General features: G+C 37.2%; 1 protein-coding gene across 1 annotated transcript in view; it reads right to left on the bottom strand.

Moving 5' to 3' along the window:
• Positions 1-15,652, bottom strand: part of tim (timeless) — a 29,330-nt gene that overhangs the window by 2,373 nt on the left and 11,305 nt on the right. Inside the window, exons 2-16 of the mRNA XM_034972834.2 lie at positions 12,885-12,991; positions 12,227-12,777; positions 11,560-11,713; positions 10,500-10,741; positions 9,602-9,882; positions 9,158-9,518; positions 8,500-8,691; positions 7,369-7,469; positions 5,070-5,268; positions 4,007-4,221; positions 2,986-3,461; positions 2,711-2,911; positions 2,434-2,617; positions 1,557-1,658; positions 524-691 (exon numbers count right to left, since the gene is read on the bottom strand). Of these exons, the coding sequence (XP_034828725.1) occupies positions 524-691; positions 1,557-1,658; positions 2,434-2,617; positions 2,711-2,911; positions 2,986-3,461; positions 4,007-4,221; positions 5,070-5,268; positions 7,369-7,469; positions 8,500-8,691; positions 9,158-9,518; positions 9,602-9,882; positions 10,500-10,741; positions 11,560-11,713; positions 12,227-12,777; positions 12,885-12,984 (3,527 nt within the window). The 5' untranslated portion in view covers positions 12,985-12,991. The remainder of the gene's footprint in view (positions 1-523; positions 692-1,556; positions 1,659-2,433; positions 2,618-2,710; positions 2,912-2,985; positions 3,462-4,006; positions 4,222-5,069; positions 5,269-7,368; positions 7,470-8,499; positions 8,692-9,157; positions 9,519-9,601; positions 9,883-10,499; positions 10,742-11,559; positions 11,714-12,226; positions 12,778-12,884; positions 12,992-15,652) is intronic.

The raw sequence follows: 15,652 nt of genomic DNA, 5'->3' as shown, positions 1-15,652 counted from the left end.
TTTTTGTCTACTTTAGGCACATGCTCGTATACGACTGTGATGGCCGTAAACGACGGTATAGATTTTCTATAGAATCCTTGACTTAAGACATCAGTGCTTAACGCAGAACAGTTTTTAAAAACCTGTCAAATACCCTATAGCTTAAAACGCACATACCCGTAACTCCGAAAAGTTACAGCTGCGTGTCCGGGATGGAACCCCCGACCTTTCGAATCTGAGGAGGCTGACGTCTAAACCACTAAGGTATCACCGCTATAAGTTGGTACGAATGCTTTATAGATCATCATCATCATCATCAACCGATAGACGTCCACTGCTGGATATAGGTCTCTTGTAGGGACTTCCACACGCCACGGTCTTGCGCCGCCTGAATCCAGCGGCTCCCTGCGACTCGTCTGATGTTGTCCGTCCACCTAGTGGGGGGGTCTTCCAACGTGCACCGACTCCTCCAGCAGCTTCATTGCCTCGTCCTCGTCCATAGTTAGCGACCGGCGTTAGATGTCTCGGATATATAGATACGAACCTGTTATTGCAACAGTCAGAATCCGGCTGTCCGATCGTGAAGCCGGCGGGCTGCTGCTGGCCGCTCAAGATGGTGGATATGCCCACGGGCGGCGCCGCCTCCAGCGACACGTGCACCGACTCCTCCTGCAGCTTCATTGCCTCGTCCTCGTCCTCCACGATTATTGACCTGATATGGATATTTTCGTTATCATTACAGCAGCCGGCAGGAAACATTGTACATCGACCTTTAGAAAGAGATTTCGGCTTCGTAGAGCGGTTGTCTCTGTCACTCACACCTATGTGACGTTTTGTTGGTCTCAACGACAGAGACAACGCTCTACGAAACCGCTAGGTCGATGTACAATTTTTGTTGCCGGGTACTGTATTCAAACTAATTATGTACGCTGGACTTGAACAATTAAAGTCGGACGAATATAAAAATAAACTAGAAATGGATACCTGCAGCTCGCCCGCTTCCCGACACTGTCCAAGACGGAAATAAAGCTGTTAAAGACCGAGGAATACCTATTATAAGTGAATTTAAAAGGCCGGACCGCATTGGGCACAGTGGCATTTCAAGCGAGAGCGATAACTAGATTATTACAAACGAACTGACGTTTGTAAGCCCGAGCCGCAGGCGTACGTAAAATTTCAAAATGGCCGTATTTAATAAAACGCTCCATTTTGTAAATAATAAAACTCTTTGCTATGGGTTTGCTATGGCCAATAAAAAAAAATTGCAAAAAGATCGCACTTAAATAATCTTTACTAGCATTGAAAAAAAAAAATTTCAATCATTTCGTATGCATGTTGCATTGCACTAGAGCGGCGGCGCTGCGCAGCGCTTCTCTGCATGCAGAATATTTTAACGCGAAACAGGCCTGTCTCACTCTTGGTACATGCGAGACATAAGTAACTGACGCAACGGGTGAGAGTATCCGAGGGAAACTAAGTGCGGGTCTTTTAAACAGTTTACGAGTTTACTTTAGACATCTATTTCAATTAAAAAAACATAATACCTGAAATTAAAGGACAGGAAACGATTCACTTACTTTCCTAAATCCAAAGTGATTTTGTATTCTTGTGATTTTTGTACAACTTTTAACCAGTTGGGCTTATTGACGTTGTCATCTGCAGTAGTAAAAGAGCCAGGCCTAAAAGGAAGACTTGATTTTTAAAAATAAACATAATTTTAGTGAAATTGACAAAATAAAAATAGATCAGTATCTCAAGTAAATGCTTTCGAGTAAATGAAACTGATTCACTAGGATATTTCATGTTGTTCTCTTTTTGTATGAATCAAATGAGAAGAGTATAAAATTTTATCATAAACTCCGAAAAATGAATTTTGAGAATGAAAAAGTCTGGTCGTCCAGATGTTAATCTAAATCAAAACAAATTGGTTTATTTTCCAGATCCAATTTTCACACTTTGCCAGGCTTAAGTTCGCTCTGGTTTGGGATGGCTCTGCCAAATATTTCGATGCACAAGACTTGAGAAATCGCCACGCTCGAAGAATTATTGGCGATCAATCACTAACGCAGGCGAAAATTGCTTAGCTTACAGCACCGACGCAATATCACCAGCCTATCCATCTTCTATCGCATATACTTAGAGCAATGAACTTTACAACCTTGTACTCTTTTACCATTCTACCACAGAACAGGGAGAAATCATGAGCGGTGGCATCCTTATGTAGTTGACGTCCAATCTACTATTTTGTTCAATGATTCTGATACGAATCGCTAAGGATGAAACAACCTTCCGACCGCCGTTTCCTGTTTCCGGTTACTTAATGTTCAAGGCAAGAGTGGCGAGGCATCTTCTAGGCAAACACTTTCCAACGTGAACCTCATTATTGTTTTTTGTAAAGCATATTATCGTCAAGCGCAAGCAAATTTTGTAAAAAAGTTTACAATCAATACTCACATGGGCGTAAAGTTGACAATTGACGCGAGGAGATTTTGTTTTTTGTTATGAATCTGGTAGAAGTTATCAGGTATCGGCGGTAGCACATTGGTCTTCGAGAGCTCCGGCAAAATAAGACTGCTTGTTTGAGCCGAATACAGGATGCTGCTTTGAGAGATGTCTTTCAGACAAAATTTCAGTTTTGCTAAAATAAATATATATATATATATTATTGGCACGTCTCAAAGTTCCAAGTGAGAATATAAATTCATAAATAAGTTTTAGGTTGCAGACTTACAAATATCAATAGGTGAAATTTTGCCCGCTACTTCATACAGAAAATCGGGTGTCCAAAAATGTGGTATTCTAATAAAAACTTTTCCAGTATCTACTGGCATATGAAATCCGAGTTTGTGTAAAAGTTGCAAAAATTTCAAATCCTTACAAATGGAGGCTTGCTGGTCGTTCCATGGTACAAGTGGCACAGAGTGGCTCAGAACTGAAAATGACAATAGGTGAATTTCTTATTTTATAATGGTAACTGAATTGAGAAATAGGGAATAATATGCTTACGTAATGAATGATAGGATACCGGTGATACAAGTGGCAAATCTTTAGGTTTTTGTGTAAAATGCTCAAACGGCTGCCCATTTTTTGGAAAGGTTGCGAAACAAAGTGTTTCCGAAGTCTTCTTCTCCAAATATATTTTGGCGGAGCAACATTCTAAAAGAACATTTTGAACCCAGTCTAAAAATTCAGATTTCCCATCCTGTATGAGTTGCTCGCACAGCTTGCCAATTTCATTCTCCCGAGTTTCCTTAATTTCTTGAACTATGTTCTTGGCCGGTTTTTCGGACTCCCTTTTTGAAAGTTTGTTAAACTGTTCTTTGTTTATGATGAACTGATTATAGAGTTCTTTAACAACCGACTCGCGGGTCTTTATAACTCCGTCGTCTTTGAACATCTTCACAATTTCCGCGATCACATCTGGTAAGTCGTTGCATTGTAAGTAATTCCAACTCAGTGATGATAGTTCATCTTCGGTCCAACTATAACACAAAAATCGTTTTTAGTGTTCCGTCGTCATCATCAACCCATCGCCAGCTCAGTGAGACCTGTGGCCACCATAGGTCTCACTGTCACACAGGTCAGAATAAGAAGGGTTTAGGCCACAGTCCACCGCGCTGGTCAAGTGCGGATTGACCGACTTCACGCACACCTTTGAGAACATTATGGAGAACTCTCAGGCATGCAGGTTTTTTCACGATGTTTTCCTTTACCGTTAAAGAAAATGACATTTTAATGGCATAAAACGCACATAACTCCGAAAATTTAAAATTTTAAGTCCCAGGAACAAACCCCCGACCCTCACAATAGACTGAGATCTATAGAGCGCACTTTGCTCAGACTTAAGATTGAGTTAAAATAATAGATTTATGTAAGAAATATACATCTGTCTCGTTTTAACTTTTTCTTAAGTCTAAGTAAAGTCCGAGTGCGCTCTATAGATCTCACCCTTAGCCTCTAGCCTATCGCCACGTATATTTAACGTATATTTATTTCCCATATTTAACTATAACTTAAGATAACTTACCCATTAGAATTATTGGGTTGGACCAATTTTTCTTCTTGCAATAACAATTTTTCTGGCATGAATTTCTCCGTATTGTCGGTAGATTCTAGTAATTCTTTCAACCTCGTATCGTTCTCAAACATCTCCGCATCCAGGCGGACTTGCACTGAACTTTGTAGCTTGTATGGCTTCTTTATGAATGTGTTTATCACATACTCTATTAGATCGGACCAGTCCTACAAAGTGTTAATCCAAAAATTTCATATACTTAATACCTAACACAAAAGATACCCGGCTGGTCCCATCATTTTCATAGATAAAATATTACATCCATACTAATATTATAAATGTTCAAGTAACTCGGCCTGTTTGTTAACTTTTCACGCCTCAAGGTCCTCAACTGCTGAACCAAGCCTAACATTTGGCACAGAGATAGCTTGCATGCTGGGAATGGGCATAGGATACTTTTTATTGCAGAAAATTAAAGAGTTTCCACAGGGTTTTTACGCGACTCCTAAAAGAACCGGTTTTCGATTTGGCGCTTATGTCTTTTTTTCGCAGAAATTTCTAGATCTATTTGTGTGTTTTTTTTATTCGATAGAGGAAGTTTGCGAGATGGTCCCAGCTAGTTCCAACTCCTCAATCCTGTTGCTGCAGGTGTACCTATACTCTGCCTTGTTGTAAGTTTTGGGGGATCTGATTTGTTCTTATCAATAAGGCGAATCAATATTGTAGGTAACTCCAAACTCCTTAATCCTGATTTCTGCAGGGTACAGTACTTCCAAGTCGTGGGAGTTCAGGAACTATTAACTGCCAAGGAGGCTGAGTAACTGCCGGTTGTAAATTGAATGAACTTACACTAAAAAACCAATGCATCTAGCATTTGACGATTCAAAAGGACCAACATACTTGTAAAAGTTTAATTGAGTAAAAAATATTTCTATTTCTATACTAAAAAACCTAAAATAAAAATATAAAAAACCAACATCATAATAATCGTGCATCATAATAATCATCCATATTAAATAATGCGTTATAATATATATAAGATACCAAAATAAAAATACAAAGGCTAGTTACTTACGTCACATATTTCGAATTCCGACTTAAAAATTAAAGTGAAAATCTTCAAGATTTTTGGCTGAAACAGTGAAATTAAGCTTTCCAGTTCGCCGCCGACGTGATGCATCATTGTGAATATGCAGTCATTCACGAATTCACCGTTTCCCTCATAATCCTCTAAGAGAAGACCGTACTGATACATTATTTCTATGGAACAAAATCTGAAAGCCACATAAGAGCTTTAAGATTTTACTTTACGCATATTTTTACAGATTTACATCTATTAGAAAAAATCCAAAATCGAAGCTTCCGGTCCGGTCAAATCCATCTGATCAGTCCGCCAATAAATATAATATAAGTCAAATAAAGTAAAAAGTTGCTATTTCGTATGTCTCTGTGAAGATTTTGCGGTAAGAATTTGGCATGAGTGTCATACATCCACTGTAGTCCAGGCAGTATCTGTAGTGGGTTGGGTGGATTATGAGCCTATTTTTTTAATGACTCCAGAACATCACCAGGGAGTGAATTCAGCATAATTTATTATTGAAAAAAATGTTTAAAAAAACATTTGTTTGTTGATATTCTGGAGCCATTAAAAAAATATGATCCACCCAAACATAGATATTTTCAAACACAACTCGTACTGTCTGGCTTACTGCGGCGTGTGGAAGAAGGGAGTGGTGCCTGAAGTAGACTTGCGTGGCGGGCGCAACCTTGGCCACTAGCAGCTTGCAGCCCATGACGGTGATGATGAGCAATGATTTGTACACTAAAGACGGCAACATTGATTGCCTACGATTTATGGTAGCGTGGTACTAATGGGGATGCTGACGCAAAGCTAAACGCAGAGGGCGCCAGTAGCGCGATGGCCGCCACAGACCAATAACATATAGGATAATGGCCGCTGTCATTTTGTAATAGGCTACTTGACACTTTTTTTAAGTTGGTCTTAAATGGTTAATATTTGTCCTATTATATCAAAAAAATTAACACTATATTTTTTTGCGCCCTAAAAACCGTAAAACTTTAATTTAAAAATATATTTTTCTTAGACAGGTGAAAACACTGTCGGCCATGTTTGGCCGATAGATTATCTGTGCTCTGACGTCATGCATTTGTAAACAACAGCATAACCTCCCAAAGTTTAATAAACATGACTTCTATACTAGTTTACATGAAAAATATAGTAATTATCGTTATTGTATCATCCGAGAATGTAAAAAACGCATCGATACAGTTTTTATTTTTATTTGAAACGCAGAAAACGCTGTCAGCCATGATGTGACGTCATTAAATATGTAAACAAAGAAATGTCATCCCTATGTCACGCGGGGACTAACGTAGTATCCATATATATAAAATTTAAAGTCCTGACTAACTTATATATCAACGCACAGCCTAAACATCTAAACAGCTGGTCCTAGATACTTGAAATTTGGTGGGTGTGTTCTTTGTAGGTAAAGAGAAGGTATCCACTAGGAAAGGATTTTATGAAATTCCACCCCTGAGTGGGTTAAATGGGGGTTTGAAATTTATGAAGTCCACGCGGGCGAAGTCACGAGCATAAGCTAGTTTTTATATATTTCTAAAAACTCATAGTAAACGTAAAAAATATCGTTTTCTCTTTATAAATTGAATAAGTTATTAAGTAAGACTTACAACAAAGTGATCTTTGCAAAAATAAATTTGGGTTGAAATCGTTAGTCATATAGGATCCCTTTAAGCAAGTCTTCGCGTGTTACGTATATTTATTTCACTGGGCACTCTAATCCACAACTTTCCTGTGGTCTTTATCGATGCGTTTTTTACATTTTCGGATGATACAATAACGATAATTACTATATTTTTCATGTAAACTAGTATAGAAGTCATGTTTATTAAACTTTGGGAGGTTATGCTGTTGTTTACAAATGCATGACGTCAGAGCACAGATAATCTATCGGCCAAACATGGCCGACAGTGTTTTCACCTGTCTAAGAAAAATATATTTTTAAATTAAAGTTTTACGGTTTTTAGGGCGCAAAAAAATATAGTGTTAATTTTTTTGATCTAATAGGACAAATAGTAACCATTTAAGACCTACTTTAAAAAAGTGTCAACTAGCCTATCAGGGACCAATCTCTCAATCTAAGATACGAACATAAAATAAAATTAACAGCAGAACTTAGCCAGTTAAGGGGTCCCTGAGGAAGTGTTCCTTTAACTTTTTAAAGACCCTCTCGCTGACCTTATTCTCTTCTCTAAGCTATTGTAAATTATAGGTACGATAGCACATCATATCTATCACACAGATCAGCATTAAAGACATGTAAAAACCTTACTGTCTTATATGATCAACCATAGTGCCAGTGCCTTTGTAACCGGGCAATTTCATGACGTTGTCCATAAACATCAGAAGAATGTGATTAGTCACGACCAGATCCTAAAACAAGTATTGTGAAGAATTAATGTAAAATAACACCAATTCCGCTGTTTTATTTAAAAAATAATTTGTTTAAGTTTTCCTTCTCTCTAGTATGTAAGACATAGGATGTATGAGATTCATTTTATTGTGTACCTAATGTTGAAACTTAAAAAGAAAACAAGTTTAAATTCGATGCTGATTGTCGTTTTTAACCCCCGACCCAAAAGGAGGGTTGTTATTTTGACGAGTGTATTTATTATTGCTTTTGGCACACTTCACAGTTAGCTGTACATATTGTTGTCGTGAAGTACAGTAAAGTCGTGGAGTGCAAAGGCTCTATAAGTCTATAGTCGGATTTTTAATTAAACAACACGTTTTGACATTAGCTAATTATCAAATCGTAAAATAATGATGCCATATTTAAGGCTATGTGGCTCAGTTGTGTCATGTGAATGAGTGAATAAACCAGTTCCCCGCTTCTCTATTTTAGATTGAGCTCACACAAGCAGAGTAAAAAAGAAGCATTATAAATAATTACTTGAGTAAAATAAATACCTAGACATGGGTAACATTGATATAATAGCGCTTTAAAAAATGATTTTAGAATATGATTTAACTAAAAGTGTTTTATTGACTAATTAGGTGATCTTAGATGTGAATAAAAAAATTACAGCAGGTTACACCATTAATTCCATTCAGCTATTGACTTATAATGTGCGACACGTTTCTAAAGTTACCCGTAGCTGCTGTACCAACTGAGTCTGTGGTTCATACCAATATGTTGTTGCCACCAGCACTATTTAATTTTCATAAATAATAATTCAATCTGGTAGCACTGGAAACATCAAAAAATGTTGTTTAATTAAAAACTCGACAATAAGTTTCTTTTTGCCTCACTAAGCGCTGCAAAAACCTCACACTTTTTTTTTTTTTTTTTTAATCTTTTATTAACAGGCTTTTACATTTATGTATGTCAGCCCCCTCACACATATATTTTGTTATTTGTCACATGCGATTCAAAATTATGATAAGCAAATTTACTGCTTACCTGCAGATACTGCTTCGAATGATACTTAGGGTTATAGTACCTCAAAAGCAGCACTAAAAGCGAACGCAGTTCATCTGTTTCACACATTTTGACTTGCAACTTATCAAGTTCGTGTTTGTCGTTGTTACAAATATGTGCTGATTTCTTGTACACTTCAATTGCTTGAACGAATTCTCGGATAGCTGTAACAACCTGCGTGGTAAAAATTAGTGATATCAAATTCATGGTCATGATTTGAAAAACATCAATCTATTTAATAACACTAATACCTATTATAAAGGCGAAAGTTTGTATGGGTGTAATGTTTGATATTATTTCCCGCAAAAACTACTGGACGGATTTGGCTGGGAATGAAGATAGCTCATACCCCGACTTAACACATGGGCTCTTTTTTATCCCGGAGTTCCCGCGGAATTAAAAACCTATATCCACGCGGACGATGTCGCGGACATCATCTAGTAATATTATAAATGCGAAAGTGTGCCTGTCTGCTAGCCCATTCGTTTAACCGATTTTGACAAAGTTTGTTACAGAGATAGCTTGCATCCCGAGGCTACTCGTCGTAAAAATATTATTTTGCTCCCTTATGATACAATCTAAGGAAAAAGGACAATAATCACTAAACAGATATGTATGTAATAGCTATTAAATTACTTACCAGGTGAAGTCTCCTTATACTTGGCTTTAAGTCATTTCCGTCCAACTTGATAGCTAGTTCAAATTGCTCACACAAGTTCACTCCTTCCGCGGTTAAATATGACACGATCTCAAAGGACAATACACAGCAGACATGTTCTAAATCCAACTCAATCTGAGTGGCAAACTTGAGGAAATAGGTCACAAGCCAAAAAAAGTGTGAAGTGTCAATTTCTAGCTCGACATTAGTGAGGATTTGTAAATGCAGAGTTCGAACTAAAGAGTTGTAACCTTTCAAAAGAAAATCTACGGTGAATTCTTTCAATACGTTAGATATATCGTCATCGGTTGGCGTGGTGTGTGATAAACCTTGCACGTTTATACTGAAAAAAAATTAACAATAGCATAATATAAAGGCAATAAATAAATTAGGCTACCACGAAATGTGAATTTAGTAGTGACTTACATGTTTGCTTTACCCCTCTTTACGATTTTTTTTCTTTTACGTTCCTGAAGAGTCACACTTGGTCGAGACTTGTTATTTATTCTCTGTTTAGTTGTATGCGGTTTTTGGTGAACTGGTTTTTTCGCTGGTAATTCGTCTTCGTTGCTAGAAGTCGATATAGATTCTTGGTTTTCGATCTGTGTTCCATAACCACAGTCCGAATTTTCCGAAATAACGGTTTTCTTTTCATTATTTTTCATAACATTGTTTGTATTTGTTCCTTCTTTCATGTAATTATTTTCCTGTAAATTTTTAATAATATAAAAATTTTGTTCACATATTCATCAAGGTATATATATTTTTTTAATTGAAATGGACTAGATATTGCTAGAAATAATAATAATAATATTAAAATAAATAATTTGAGTTGTATGTGACAAAAATAGTTAAGTATAGAATGTGTAAATAAATAAATAGTCGAGACGGCGATCGGGGTGGGCCCGCCGCACAGCTCCCGCGCTCACTCTGTGCGGGATAGCGCGTCCCCTCGCCTCATACCCCGATTGTTAGTTATATCGATAACGACTCTGCAGCATTCTCACAACCCTATGATTGTAATGATTTATGACCCAGTTCGCACGTTCATAATGGCTCAACTATAGTGGTTGTTCGGTACATACATAAGTTTATCTCAGATCTAACCATATTAATATGAGAAAGAGTGCGAATTTTGTGAGTTTGTGTGTACAATGTAGAATATGATCTCAAGGTTAACTCGGGACCACTGCACCTATTAGAAAGAATATTTCACCATTAAAAAGTGTGTTATTTCAGATGGGGTTATATAATATTACGTACTTATACATAAAACGGGCAAAGTCGGAGCGGGCTGCTAGTAATGAGATAAAATGCAACTTACTTTGTTACACGAACTGTTACGATTATCGACGGAGTTACTTCGATCGCTTTCACAAGAGTCGTTAGGCATATTATTCGTGTTTTGAGACTGGAAGTTTTGTTTTTCACTCCCACTGTTCCTGGAGGAGTCGTCCCAGCCATTATTTACAGAGTTGGGCTCCCCATTGCACTTTCCACTGGCTCCCGTGTCGGATGAATCCGATGTTTGATCGGACGTTAACATAGGGGAAGAATCATCACTACCTGATAAAAAACTGCAGACTTTAGCTTGCGCAACGTATAATTTAGTTATTTTTAAAACATCTTGAACCTGTCTTACAAAATAATATGTTGATATGAAAACTATTTTACCTCAAACACTATATTAATTTACATGCTTAGTTAAATTTAGTCTGCTAAGCGCCGATTTTTAAATCGTCAAATAAATCTGGGAAATTAAGTGGAAGTGTTTGACGTACTTAGTTTTAGCGCGAAGTGTGCGCAAACAGACAAACAAAAATTAAAAAAAAAACTTTTTTGGGCTCTTTATCAACAATAAAATGCTTCCTTCGATCAAAATTTTCAAAATATACCTCCATGATGTACAGAAATCGTCCAGTCACAGTATTATTATAAGATTAGATATAGATTTGGAAAATTATATTCGTTTAATAGCTTGACTGCGATGGTGACGATGTATACCATGATGGAAACGAGCTAATCCGTAAACATAATCTCATCGTACCCCTAGTCGTCGGCAAGGTGATATTTAACAGCCGGTAGCGGTAATGTTTGGTTTACACGGTGCGAGCTCACAAGATGGCCTGGGTCAGTAGCTGCAATGCAGCAAGTAGCATTGTTTAGACGTATCATACGAGTTACATTATTGTTTGGACAGTAGTTCGCATCCGAGTAACTTCAATATTTTTTGGTCGAGTTCATAATTCGAGCAGGTGTCTACTGTCCAGTCAACAGCTCGCACTGTATAAATTACTCTTAAGGAATTCGGGGTCTCATTTACATTTGTCTATAAAATAATTAAGGGTCAACTAATCTATAATATTATGATTGTTTCTCAGTACCCCTATTTGGTGGCGAAGTGTTACTCTCGTTATCTTCAGAGCTTTCCGAGAGCGATGCTTCGAGCCACATATTGAGCAGTTTGTGCAGGGTGGTCACATGTTGGTCTTTGTACAGCAAGGCGATTAATTGCACCATTGTCACTCCCCAGTTTATCTGTGAAAAGAAAAAAATACAAAACACACATCTTGACTTTGAGCCCTGATAAACAATCGCTACCCATATTATAAAATATGCGAAAGCGTGTGTTATCTGTTCAAGTTCAATTAGTTCTTCAAGTACATGGATATAGTTAAACATCTGGTTAGTGACTAAGGCTAAGACTAAGCCTACTGACTAATTAGGTACCATAAAAGTGCAACAAAAATTTAGAAACAGGAAGCCTACACAATACTTTCATGTTTTCAAGACTCGAAGGCAAAGTTTCAAGTGAAAACTTTTTCACATGTAAGTAAAGTTTTACTTCAAAGGTACAAATATTTTTACACATGTGAGTAAACAATAAAAAACCGACCAAGTGCGAGTCGGACTCACACACGAAGGATTCCGTAGCATCGACGTCGAACAATACATCAGCTATAATGATAATTATTTATTTTACCGTCTTGGAGTGCTAATTTTACTATTTCATTCCAACTCAAATCTTTAGTAAGTACTTAACAAACTTACCGCATCAGGAATTGTCATTAATTTTATGAGTACTTTGTCAATACTTTGACTAAATAAATTCCATAATAACTGATTTTGAATTGTGTGAGGTGGACCACTATATGTTGGACTGTGGCAATTGACATCTTCTGGTATATGTAGTATGTTACGCAGAATTAAAAGGCTGTTGCTTATATTTGTACACTGTTCCGGAGACAGCTTCCCCTTTTGCTCATTTTCGGAATTCTTCTTTAAAAATTCAATAATAACTTTTGTTACACGATGATCAGTAAGTGCGATTTTTGTCGAAGAAAGCAAATTATTTATTTCAAATATAGTATGCCTCCCTATATCGGTCCTTGAAACTGAATCTAAAGACAGTAAGCATTCTACCGGAATGGTTAAATTGACGAATATTTTAATTAACAGCTCTATTGTTTTACCATCCTTGGTGTTAATTAACAGAGGTACAAGGTCTTTATTAATATTTTGTCCAAAGCTGATACTTCTGCGATATGTTCGCAAATGTTTATCTTCTGTTATGAGGTTGTGAAAAATTGACTCTAAAGCAGCTGAAAGAAAAACTTTGTTAATTCATTTATATTGTTAAATACATTTGTGTCTTTCATTCTGTTTATCGATATATTTTAAAATAAAATAAAAGTGTATAATCACATACAGTTGCAATTTTCGTTTATGTGATACCCTCCATCTGGAAGTGGAAATCCAAGGTTGCTGAAAGTGTTATGGATTTGGGGACTTCGGAGAACCCACTCCATGTTTTACCTGCAACAAAGGAACAAAACATAAGTTGGGCTAACTTGGTACCATAAAAGTGCAACAAAAATTTTGAAACAAGAAACCTGCAAAATACTTTCATGTTTTCAGGACTCGAAGGCAAAGTTTCAACTGAAAACTTTTCCACGTGTATGTAAAGTTGTGATTTCACAAGGCCGACGCGCTAGCCGAGTCCTTTTAAAGTTTAAAACTAAACGAGGCTGTTGATATTTTAGCCGAGACATGTATATGGGAGAAAACCATAAGAGAAACAATAAAAAAATAACGGTCTAGCTAGTGCGTTCCGTCCATCGTACAAGAAATAACACTTTTTAATTTTTTTACCACAAATTCATGTTTTTCTCATTAGGGTTCCGTACCTCAAAAGGAAAAACGGAACCCTTATAGGATCACTTTGTTGTCTGTCTGTCCGTCTGTCTGTCAAGAAACCTACAGGGTACTTCCCGTTGACCTAGAATCATGAAATTTGGCAGGTAGGTAGATCTTATAGCTGACATTTGGGGAAAAATCTGAAAACCGTGAATTTAGTTCACACAAAACCGTAGGGTTAGATCACACAAAAAAAAATTGTGGTCATGAACTAATAAGTAGTATTTTCAACTTTCGAAGCGAGTGACTATATCAAGTGGGGTAGGTATCATATGAAAGGTCTTCACCTGTACATTCTAAAACAGATTTTTATTTATTTTTATGCATCATAGTTTTTGAATTATCGTGCAAAATGTCGAAAAAATACGACTGTAGTAGGGAACCCTCATTACGCGAGCCTGACTCGCACTTGGCCGATTTTCTTTCTTTACTTGTGCTATCTAAGACATTGCTACCTGCCAGATTTCACGATTCTAAGTCAAGGGAATTACCCTATAGGTTTTAAAGCGAATAATGATTTGAGGCTGGTATAGTGCTGTGTTCGTCCTTGGGTTCGCAATAAACATGTCTACGTTTCGATTTAGACACTGTGTGTTGATACAAACTGTGGTTTTATTCTATGACGGACGGTCCCTGAGGTCACGAGTGCTTGCCTGCACGGTGGGCCAGGTGTGGGAACAAAAAGTGTAATTTTAAATACACATCAAAAATTGCGAACCAGCAGGAATCTAACCCGCGTCTCCTGGGATCGCGCCCGACGCGGATTCGATTCCTACCGGTTCGCAATTTTTGATGTGTATTTAAAATTATTTACAAATTTCCTTCAAGTGTAGGTAAAAACACTATAAAAATTATAAAAAAAGTGTAATGTCTTGTACGATGGTACGGAACTCTTTGTAAGCGAGTCGGTTGCCGGTTCTTTTTAATTTTTGTCTGTCTCTGTCCGTGCACGCTTCACGCTGAAACTAGGGTTTGAACGAAAGTTGCATACTTATTATACTTACTAGTGACCAAGCAAGGGGAGTTTATTACAATTTTCGTAGAGATCTCTAATTTATTTAAATACTCAGGAACAATGTAGCTTTCTAGTGTTCAGTAGTTCCAGAGATTACCTGGACAAACAAACTTACAACTACCTCTTTATTATATTACTAGATGATGCCCGCGACTTCGTCCGCCTGGATTGAGGTTTTTAAAAATCCCGTAGGAACTCTTCAATTTTCCGGGATAGCCTATGTCGTTCCCCGGAATGTAAGCTAACTCTGTACCAAATTTCATTAAAATCGGTTGAACTGTTGGGCCGTAAAAAGCTAGCAGACAGACACACACACTTTCGCATTTATAATATTAGTATGGATTATGTATAGATAGCTAATACTCCGGGTTATACAAACATTATTATGGGATAGTTTTTATACCAAAAAACAATTGGGTTTTTTCGGGAATTTTGTCGATATTATTCCATAACTCAGTCAAAATATAACCGGTTTTAACAATAATTATTTTTTCATTGCATTGTGTACCTACTAAATAAAATCTCATGTAAAAGTGCAGATCTGATGAATAGTTTCGGATCTGGAGGACGTACTCGTCATCGGCAAACAGCAAATCGAAAGCGATCAGTGTGATCAGTATAATAGTTAAGTAAAGTAAACAATACAATACAATACAAACTTCTTAACACATAACATACACATTAACAATAACTATTACACATTTTCTGAACAAATGAATGTTGCAGATAGATATTACCTAGGTATTTTATGAAATTCGCACAGTCCCCGCGCTAACCCGGTGCGGGATAGCGCGGGTGACGTGCGGGTGTGCATACCCCGATTGCCATCTCAACCTGTCGCGAACTAAACTCAAATCTCTCCTCCACGCATCGCATCACGAGTCACGTGTCCTCGTGTAATTTAATTACTCGATTATAAAATAGTTTAATGCTTCATGTTTACAATTTATCATTCAGAACATTTCAAGAGGAAGTTTGACTAGCTGATACTTCTGCTACATCGTCCGCATGGATTTAGGTTTTTACAAATCCTGTGGGAACTCTTTGATTTTCCGGGATAAAAATTTCAGCTTTTGTCATTCTCCAGGTCTTTAATTGTAACCATGCAAAAAGTCACGTCAATCCGTTGCTCCGTTGCGACGTGATTGAAGGACAAACCAACAAACACACTTTCATATTTATAATAGGTATGGGAAGTGACTACATATTGTACATATTGTAATCATCATCATCATGATCAACCCATCGCGGGCTCACTACAGAGC

The sequence above is a fragment of the Maniola hyperantus genome, chromosome 1 (genome assembly GCF_902806685.2).
Source record: "Maniola hyperantus chromosome 1, iAphHyp1.2, whole genome shotgun sequence".
Taxonomy (NCBI): Eukaryota; Metazoa; Arthropoda; class Insecta; order Lepidoptera; family Nymphalidae; genus Maniola; species Maniola hyperantus.
The sequence above is the reverse complement of the archived record's forward strand: the minus strand, read 5'-3'. Positions and strand labels throughout refer to the sequence as shown.